A 10845-nucleotide genomic window follows, 5' to 3' on the forward strand; every position below is an offset into this window, starting at 1 on the left:
TATTAGATTTGACTTATGTTAAGAAAGGTAGAGGTAGACCTAAAAAGACTTGGTTAGAAAAAATTAAAAATGATCTTTCTTTATTAGATTTAAGCGAGAATTTGACTTTTAACATGACATAATGGAGAAAAAGAATTCATGTAGCCGATCTCCCGTAGTGGGACAAAGGATTGATGTTATTGTTGCATTGAATTATTATGTGCATGCAAGTAGACATTTCATCATATTGAGTACAACATAATGAATTAAACAAGTCTAATAAATTTTCATATTATCACCTATTTAAAGAAATTAAAAATATTTTTAATCAAGAATATTTAAATAATTTATTAAAGCGCATAAATATATATATATATATACTTAAAGCATGTCAAATAGACTAATAATTATTAATAGGTTAATAATGTTAAACAATGAAGTTTTAAATATTAATAATGATAATATTAAATTGAAAGGAGTCAATGAAAGGTCATGTCTAGTAGCATATATTGACAAGATATGATGACCTGTGCTATGGGAGGCAAAAGTTATGACGAGAATGCCCTTATAGTTAAAAAGTAATATTTCTGACTTTCGATCCTAGAAAGTTGATACTACAAAATTCAACCTTGAGGTTGAGGGAACATTGGTAATTACTATGTTGGATTATTCAAATTTTATCAGTGATTGAATTTTAGGGCTGACAGGCTAGGTGACGAGTGACGACGAATGATATTAATGTGTCAAAAGCTTATAAACATTATATAACATTTCTAAGAAATTAATTGGTAATGAAAACTGAAAATTAAAGTGGTGCAAATAAATTAAAAAGTAGAGAGCACATCGTGATTTAAAAATTGACCGATGCATTCCATGTTCTTACATGGGTTCATGATATTAATTTAAAATTCTGTCTTTTATTTATTTAAATGCCAATTTGCTTTAAAAATTAACTATTATATGAAGCTAATTGTGTCTATATTTAGAAATGATCATGTTAGTACAATAGACCATCACGAATATCATTACTTATTTTTTGTATATTTGAACATTATAATAAATTTATTTACCTAGCTGAGAGTGTAACTCATCGCATATTACAATGACATTTTTTTTAAGAAAATGAAAAGAGCATGTACGATCATAAACAAATAGCCCAATTAATTTGTATCCAAATATTACGGATGGATGTGCAGTACAACAACAACAACATTAATACAAAAGATACCTCTTGAAGAAAGAGTTTTTATTGGAGGTGATTTAAATGAAAATTTTGGTAGAGAGATAGATGATTTTAAAAGCATTCATGGTGATCATGGGTTTGGAATAACAAATAAATGTGATAACACCATATTAGATTTTTCTTTAGCTTATGATTTTTTAATAGCTAATACCTTATTTAAAAAAAGAGATAAACAACTTATCACTTATAAAATGGATATAGTAAAATGCAGATTGATTATTTTCTTATAAGAAAATTAGATCGTTTCGATTGCATAAATTGTAAAGTTATTCCGAGTGAAAATTTATGTACCCAACATTGATTATTAGTTTTGGACTTTAATATAAAGGGGAAGATAATAAAAAATATAAAAAAACAATATTAATGTAGAACGTACATGCAAGGATGATTAGATTAAGAAATGTGCACACTTAATTTTCTTTAGCTTATAACTTATGCTGATTTAAACGCTAAGATAAAACGATAAGGTGATAAAATAAGCTTAGGTCAAATCACATGCGTGAAAGTTAAGACTATAAACTAGTCAATTAATGTGACGTTGCATACATGATTGGTTCCAACAAAAATCTCTTTCTTAACAACAAGACTAGTCACTATGTTATAGTCTGCTCAATCAACTCTCTAATTTCTAAGGCTTTAGCGGAGAATAATTAACAAGCTTCTTACGAATCATTAAGCCACATAGTAGGATAACTAGGAAGATAAGAGATTAGGGAAAGAATTCACCATTATCAGACCTTAGGAGGTAGTCGAAAGCTTCAAATCAGCACCCTCCGTAGTCTTCAAAGTTAGGACAGCAATCTGGCCTTCTTGGGACCGCCGTTCTGTATGGTAGAAGGGCAGGATTCTCAGGAAAAGAGGCTCCAAACTTCTGGACAGCAACTAAAGAGGTGTAAACAGCAGCACGTGAAGTTTTGAACAACAGTTTGGAGGCGCCAGATTGCAGAACGAACAACATTCAGAAGACTCCGCCAACAGCTTACTCAGTCGGAGGGGTCTGGGACAGCAAAATAAGCCTCTCAGGAATGCCAGACAGCAAGGGAAACCTGCTGTATTTCTTGGACAACAGCAGATAAACTGGACAGCACTTAGAAGTTCAAGAGAGGAGGAAATTGAGAGGTGAGGGGGCTTGGAGGTGGCATCTAGGGCTGAGGAGATTAAGGGATTAATTGGGGAGTTGTAATGGAAGGCAATTAATGGGTGTTAATTAATTTGGGGAGAGAGAGAGAGGGGCCAGCCTTGCCAAGGGGGGATTGATTGGGGTTTTGAAATTCTTTCCAAACATAGGGCTTAATTAGAGAAAGGGAATTAAAGGGAGGATCTCCAATTAAATTCAAAATTGGATAGATGTGGAAAGTGTCCAAAATAGATCGCTCCTATTTTAGGAAATGATTCAAATTCAAATAAATTTGAATTTGAAATCTGAAATCTTTCCAAATGAGGGAGTTAATTGAGGGGATTAGTGGGAGAGTGCTTGTGGAGAGAGAAAAAAAGGGAAAAGGGATGATGGGACCGGTGGCATGATGAGGTGGATGGGGGTTTAAGGAGGGTGATTTGATGCTTCCCTAATTGGGAATTCCAAATTAAGGACTTAAATCCAATCTAATTTAAATTTGATTTGGATTTGATTTGAAAATTTTCCTAAAATAGAACTCTATGTTAGGAAATATTTCAAAATTCAAATTTGATTGAATATTTGAAATCAAAATCTTCCCAAAAGTGGGTATGTGGAGAAGGAAAGTAATGATGAGGGGTTTTGAATTTTAGAGGCTAGGAGGAGGGAAACAGGCCGGCGGCTAGGCTAGGATTAGCATTAGAGTTTGGCAGCGTGATACTAATGTTGCTCAAAATAAATTTGGATTCATGTCGTGTAGGTTTACTATGGAAGCCATACATTTATTGAGAGGTTTGATGGAGAAATATAGAAAGAATAAGGAGGATCCACATATGATATTTATTGATTTAGAGAAAGCATATGATAAAGTTTCAAGAGAAGTGCTATGGAGGGTTCTTGAAAAGAAATGAGTTAATAATGCTTATATTCAAATTATTAAAGATATGTATGCATGAGCTATTACTTGTGTTCAAACACAAGGTGGTTTGACCAAGTATTTTCCTCTTTTGGTTGGATTACATCAAGGATTAGTCTTAAGCCCATATCCTTTTGTTTTAGTCATGGATGTTCTCACTAGACATTTGCAAGAGGTTGTACCTTGGTGTATGTTTTTTGCTGATGATATTCTTCTTGTTGATAAGACTAAAGAGGTGGTTCAAGGTAAATTAGAATTATGAAGGTCAACCTTAGAGTCCAAAAATTTTTGCTTGAGTATATCTAAAATTGAATATATGGAGTGTAATTTTAGTAGCAAAAGACCTAGTGAGGGGATTGTGTCTTTCGGCGATCAAGTTATTAATAAGAGTACACTTTTAGATATCTTAGATCTATTGTTCAGAGTGATGGTGAAATAGATGGAATATTATAGCAGAATTCAAGTTGCATGGTTAAAGTGGAGGAATGCATCGGGCTTGTTGTGCTATAGAAAAGTCCCCCTCAAACTTAGGGGAAAATTCTATAAGATGGTGGTGAGACCTGCAATGCTTTATGCTGCCGAATGTTGGACATTAAAAGAGAAGCATAATACTAAGTTAAGTGTTGCAGAGAAGAGGATGCTTAGGTGGATGAGTGGCTTTACCCTTAGAGATAAGATACAAAATGAGCATATACATGAAAAGGTTGGAGTTGCTCTAGTGCAAGATAAGATTAGAGAGAGTCGCCTTAGATGATTTGGTCACATTAAACGGAAGCCTTCCGATGACCCGGTTAGAAAAGTTGAGGTTTTAGATTTGACTTATGTTAAGAAAGGTAGAGATAGACCTAAAAAGATTTGGTTAAAAAATATTAGAAATTATCATTCTTTATTAGATTTAAATGAGAATTTAACTTTTAAAATAACACAATGACGAAAAAGGATTCATGTAGCTGACCCCGCGTAGTGGGACAAAGGCTTGATGTAGTTGTTGTTGCTGTTGTTGGATGTGCAGTATATGGAAAAAATTCAACATTATGTAAATTAAAGACTTCGGACATATATAATTTTTTATGAAAATATTATAAACTCAGTAATTTATTTTGATGAATTAAATTATACATGCTTCAATATTAAGGAGTATGATGAATCTATTAAAAGATTACATATTTTGTGACAATCTAATTAGAATGATTTTTTACTCATTCAATCTAAATTAGTAAGTCGTTATGGGTCTTAGTGGGAAATGAACCTAACTAGATTGTCCGCCACTTTTACGCTTCATGATTGACTAGAAGAAGGTTGAAATTAGGTGTGACAAAGTGTGAACTCCCATGCAAAAAAAAAATAGCATAGAACCAGCAACTGGAATGACAACAAGAAGCGAATTTGTGTGTGTGTGCATTAATATACTACAGGATTAAATAAAATTGAGTGCTGGAGCCGTAAGCCATCAAAAGTGTACATTATAATAACCTAATTATATAAAAAAACATGACATGAAAAGAACCACAAGGTGTAATTTCATACTGCTGCTAAGTAGTTCACCTCAAGCAAAAAATCCAAAAACTGCAGAACCCAATGTCGTTTTACCTTACAACTGTTCAAAGCGTTTATGAAGCAACTATTGTTTCAATATATAAGCCTTTGAATTTTTAAATCAAAATTTATAATTAAAAAAAAAAGGTTGAGTTGGCATACTCATTCTCCAGACAAGTACAGAAAGGACAAGACAGTGACTAAGAAGCAATCTTTCTTGAGCAACAGCAGCTTTACGCTCAACAATAGCACCTCTGAAGTCAATGACATAGCGTTCAGAATGAGGTCCACCAAAACCTGCTGGTTCTTCTCGATTTAGTTCCTGTTCGTAACATAAATAAAACATTAAAAAGTGGCTAACTTCAGTCTTTTCAAGGATATGGAAAGATATATAAAACCAAATAACATAGATAATATTTTTTATAAGAGCATCGCATTCATTCAGGAGGAAGTTCCATGAATATACAAGAGGTAATGAAGATGGGAAACAAAGCATGCCAACCTTTATGAGTGCAATAAGCCTCTGCCTAAGGCCAGAGTCAAAAAGATCTTCCAGATATTTCTGAATATCAGCCAAGAGATCAGCTCCCAGGTCATGATCCAGTACAACAGCCTAAAGTACAGAAGGATTGGATTAATTTTCATTAACAAAGTAGAATAAAAAGTGAATTTTACACTTTAATCATGGATTCAGATGCAATAGTTTATGCAATTTACCCGTAAAAGGGTGTGTAAAGAAGTTATAACACTCCTTCTTTCCATGTACCAAAGGCCTGCTGCAAGACGGTATATCTCCAATGGCTCTCGCCCAAATAGAGTCCACTACAGATACAATTAATTATTAAGATAGAAAATTCAAAAAATGATGTATAACATTCATCAATAAATAATACTTAAAATTGCAAATAAATGTAAAAAACAACATCATACCTCTTTATTGGTAAAAACAAGTAGACGAATACACTCAATTTCATTAAGATTCAAATCGTCGCTTAATTTCAAAGCCTGTATGAAAAGTACAAGTTCATGCACAAGGACGTGAGTTACCCCAAAAGTCTAAACACAAGTTTCTAAACATTATTTTCCAGAACACAAACAGATATATACAAAACAAAAGAAATAAATATAACACAATAGAAGATTACAAAGAGAATCCATATGGAATATATAAGAGAATTATTGAGCCATAAACTTGTTGAAAGTAAATACAAATCATACATATATATTCATTGCCTATGTACACATGCGGACAAAATCACGGTAATATGCGCTAGCATTCATTGCATTACTAAAGCTCCCTTCCATTCACATATAACATATAACTATGGTCAGCGAATCTAGAGTGTTTGGCCTTCATACCTAGTTCCAATAATACCCTTTCATAATGAAATCGGAACTGCCTGTTTGTTTTTAATTGTGATTGAGTTGTGAGAAATCAAATTTCAGAAATTAAAACAGTTTTGTAAAGTCTATTTTTAAAGTACAACGTAAATTTCTTTTGTATAGGAGAAAAATAATCAAGTCAATAAATTAATAAAACAATAGTTAGAACATAGTGATAAATCACGCTGAACGCAAGTGCATGGCATAATCTCAAACCTTTTATTAGGCACAGAGGCTCAAGAAAATGCAGGTTGTAGTGCATAAATTGATGAAACTTTCTTGTTCTATTAGACAGACAAACCCTACTTTTTTTTGGCAAAACATAGTCATCACTCTTCTGTAGTGTACAATGGATTTGATTATTTTCGACTTTGTAATACAGAAGTAAGAAAACTATGGTTTAGTTAGGTCAATCATTTCAGAAAGGAATAGTAAATGGAAAGTGCAGGTGACAAAGCTATGCAGGTCATCAAAAAAATAAATTTCAGATAACTTCAACAGGTTATTCCACTTATTCAGCTAACTATATGAGAACACCTGGTGGTGCAGTGGCAGGGCCAGGATTTTTTTTCTTGTAGGGGCACAAATTATCATGTTGTTGTTGTTGTTTTTGTTGTCAAGAGCACAAATTATCCATTTTAAAAAATGCTCCCAATTTCTTTTAATAGAGTTAGGAACTAGTAGTTTTAAAATTTTAGTTATTAAAATTACTATTATAATAAGAAAATTTATATGATAAAAGTTTTAATGTACTTGAATATAATGTTATGATTTAAAAAACAGGTCATTTTAAAATGAACCATTTGCTTTAGTCTTATCAAATATGAATTTTATTTACAGAACAATTTAAATAGAAGCCACGACACTTAATTAGATTAATTAGTTTTTATAAAATTATAAATTTGCTTTTTAGATTTTTATATAAAATTAAAAATTTTTGGGATGTTCGGACAGTGAGGGCCTGTGCCCCCAAGGCCCCAATTATAGCTCTGCCCTTGACCAGGTGGTGATTGGAAATCCAAAATAGGTACCTAAAAAATCAAGGTTTTTATGTTGTTGAGTTTCTATAAGAGATGGCCAACAAGAGAGGGAATGTTAGGCTTCCCATCTATGAGGTTTGTTCAAGCATGATTTGTTTAAGAACAAGCCCAACTAAAAATTCCATCATGCATGGTGGAACCATAATACTATAATAGATTTTATCTTTTTAATTTATTCTGAAACTCAATAAGGCTCAAACGAAAAGGACTGAATTAAGTAGCCAGCCAAATCACTGCTCAGCGGGAAGAGCAGATCAAGACATATGGAGACAGAAAATAAAATGTACAAGCAGTGAACCTCATAAATTGGGCACTTTCAGATTTCTTTTTCTTATTGGCCTTCATCTGGAAAAGCTACATTGTTCTGCTAAGCTATGCATGAAATAAAATACTTGCTGCTGTCACAGACACGCACCAACAACTAAACAGGTGTGACCTTCACGGAAACTAAGTTTGGAGAGTTTGCATACCTAGGGAAAGTGTTCGTGCTTTTCCCACAAAGATCAAAATTGCGTTTTGGCAAGTTTAGGCAACACGTTAATGAAGAAGCCTAAGTCATGTCACATGCATTTCTAACCTAATTCCATGGTCAATATCAAGGATTTAGTGTTTAGGTAAGTTGCGTAACTACATTAAGCGGCTGTTTGGCTACAAGTAGGATTTTACTCAACTAAGATTTAGTAAATCCAAAAAATATATATTTGGGAGGAATAAATCTTAAAAATTTCTTAGCATGACAACTGTTGAATTGTAATAAATCCAGATAAATTCTTAGGTTATTTGTTTTGGAATTTAAGATTTGTGAGAAAGAAAAATCATTAAATCAGTTAAATCACATGAACGTGGGATTTAACCATTCTTAAATTTAAACAATAATAGAATGAAATGGAATGTATCAAAATAGTAGGATTTAAGTTCTCCAAAATTCTTTTTGGCATGATATAAGTTAAATCAGGCTAAATATTGCCTGAAATAGGATACCAGGCAGCACTTAAGATGTTGCAAAGTAGTATTTATTACCTATCATTAAAAGTTCATTACATAAACAACTCTGCTCAATCTTACCCTCAGCATTGAAAACAACGGATTAAGAGGCTTACAATATGGACATCATTGTCATCGAGGGGTATAATGGGTGAGTCAGGCAGTCTGACTTCTTTGGACTGGACCTGAGATCTGTCAGAAGCCTTAGGACCCTGCATACGTAGCACAGTCAACAATGCCAATATTTGTTAAAGAATATGAATAAGAGAGAGAGCGAGCAAGCGAGAGAGACAGACAGAGAGAGAGGGATAGAGAAAGACCGGATAGCATAGGAGTGACTGGAAAAGAGGGAGAGCAGATCGAATGGAGTGCAAAAGCTGTATCCGTTGATGGGGTGTCGGGGGATAGGGACCGGAAAGAACTGAATCAATGGTGGAAAAGAACTCCTGTGGAGTGGGCATGTCTTCTTCTTCGGGGGCGATTTCTCTGCTTGTAGCGGTAGACCTTTCTCTCCACTTCTCTGTGATCCGCTCTCTGTGCTCCTGAAATCAAACCCCGTATAAAAGGAGATCAACGAGGAATCAAGGCGCGAAGAGCGAAGAGGTGATTACAAGGGTGGCTACTCGGCAGTGGACATAAGTAAAACCCTAACGCGGGCTTTTGGAGCATGCGGCTGGCGGTTTGGCTGCATGAAGTTAAATTCAAGTTGGACCTAATTTAAATCCTTGGGAAGTTAAATGTTGAAAATAATTTGACATAAGGGATGTTAAAGTCGATTAATTTGCTTTTATCTATTACTAATTTTATTTAAATTTTTTTATCAATTTTAATTAGATTAATTAAATTATACTTTCTAATATTAATATCTCAATTAATTAATATTAAACTAATGAAAGACAATAAATTTTATTTATTCTCTTAATTCTAAATGAAAATCTAAATATCAATCCCAACTATATGATAGAGAAAAACCTGATTCATTGATATTACGTTTGTGATCGAGAATGAGAGATATAGAAGGGGATATAATCACTTAAGATTTTGTCTATTTACCGGGAATGGGAGAAAATTAGCAGTGTCAAAAAGGGGGCAAATTATTGGGTCAGGTGACCGAAGCCATCTCTCCGTTCGGTCGCCAATAAAAATGCGACATCTGTTAGGCGTTTTTTTAATTTATTATTAACGCTTTATGTCTTGTCAGATTAGCGACCCGACCCGATAACGCCTTTCATTTGAAACGAAGCAAGTGTGCCTTAATATCAATATACTTTAAAATAAATTTTAAAGTTAGGTCAATTATGAGATTTAGTTAATGAAAAATGAGAGAAAATGGTGAAATAGTTATTAAAATAAGTTTAGAATGTTATTTTAAAAATAAGGTGAATATGATTTAAAATTTAGTTTTAAAAATAGGAGTAAATTATACAATTTGTGTATTTCTCTTTAAATTGTTATAAACATATTATGAATGTGAAATTAATTTTAGAAGCTATTTATTCTTTTTTTTTAGAGGAGCATGCTAATTTTATACATATATTATTATTTAATGTACTATTCACCATATATATATATATATATATATATATATATAATCAAATTAAAGATAGTGGGCTAATTAAAAAATAAATAAAACTAACATCGACAAACATAACTTAGTCTTAAAAAATGATTAGTCCTAACACATTTAAATGAAATTGGACTTTATAATTATTTCTTCACGACAGAACACAATACATACAACATAAATAAGGCTTGTTGCGTCCTGAAGTATTCGCGGCGGTAGAGAAATATAAAGTTTTACGTCTTAGCATTATACAAAAATCAAGCACGCAATCATATAAGAGAGAGGGTGTGTAACATTTATAAGACACCAATATTTTTATGTGAAAAATCCCTGAAAAGGGGGAAAAACCACGGGGGTCTGGCCCAGTATGAATGAATCCACTGGTATTATAGTTGATTACAAATGAGGACATTCCTTGGGGGAATACCTTAGCTTGATGTACATCTTATTGAGTACATTACATTATGTGAATACAAAGAATCCCAGTTGATGTGTTTGTTTGGTCTGAAGGATCGTAGTCAATGGGCGACATAAATCAGTAAGACCGTAGTCAGCGGGCGATGGAGGTCGGATGGACTGTAGTCGTCGGCGAAGTAAGTTAGAAGGACCGTAGTCTGCGTGTGACGGATGTCGAAAGGGCTATAGTCGGCGGGTGACGTAAGACGTAAGTCAGAAGGACCATAGTCGATGGGCGACGGAGGTCAGAAGGACTATAGTCGGCGGGCGACATAAGTCAGAAGGATCGTAGTCGGCGGGCGACGGAGGTCGGAAGGACCGTTGTCTGACGACATAGGTCAAAAAGACGGCATCAGTTAGACATCCAGCAATAGGGAGAAATCCAGCATCGGATAGATGTCCGATAAAAGTCCGACAATAGGCAGAAGTTTGGCGTCGGGTAGAAACTTGGCGACGAGCGGAGGTCCGGCGTCGGGTAGAAGTCTAACACCAGTTGGAGGCCGAGGAGAATTCTAACGTTAGATTGTATTCGGGCAGAACTCCGGCGTCACTTGGAGGTCGGATGGAATTCTGGCGTCACTTGGAGGTCGGGTGGAATTATGGCGTCTCTTGGACAGAATTCCGACTGCG

The 10845-nt window shown here is 34.1% G+C and overlaps 1 protein-coding gene across 4 annotated transcripts in view; it reads right to left on the reverse strand.

Moving 5' to 3' along the window:
• Positions 1-8887, reverse strand: part of LOC110108549 (nuclear pore complex protein NUP205) — a 105071-nt gene extending 96184 nt beyond the window's left edge. For all 4 annotated transcript variants that reach the window (XM_028698528.1, XM_020839232.2, XM_028698527.1 and 1 more), the window contains exons 1-6: positions 8516-8887; positions 8312-8407; positions 5719-5793; positions 5506-5610; positions 5291-5401; positions 4951-5110 (exon numbers count right to left, since the gene is read on the reverse strand). In XM_028698528.1, the coding sequence (XP_028554361.1) occupies positions 4951-5110; positions 5291-5401; positions 5506-5610; positions 5719-5793; positions 8312-8407; positions 8516-8656 (688 nt within the window). In that variant the 5' untranslated portion in view covers positions 8657-8887. The remainder of the gene's footprint in view (positions 1-4950; positions 5111-5290; positions 5402-5505; positions 5611-5718; positions 5794-8311; positions 8408-8515) is intronic.
• Between the last annotated feature and the right edge of the window lie 1958 nt (positions 8888-10845).

Source organism: Dendrobium catenatum, unplaced genomic scaffold (genome assembly GCF_001605985.2).
Source record: "Dendrobium catenatum unplaced genomic scaffold, ASM160598v2 fragScaff_scaffold_1103, whole genome shotgun sequence".
NCBI lineage: Eukaryota > Viridiplantae > Streptophyta > Magnoliopsida > Asparagales > Orchidaceae > Dendrobium > Dendrobium catenatum.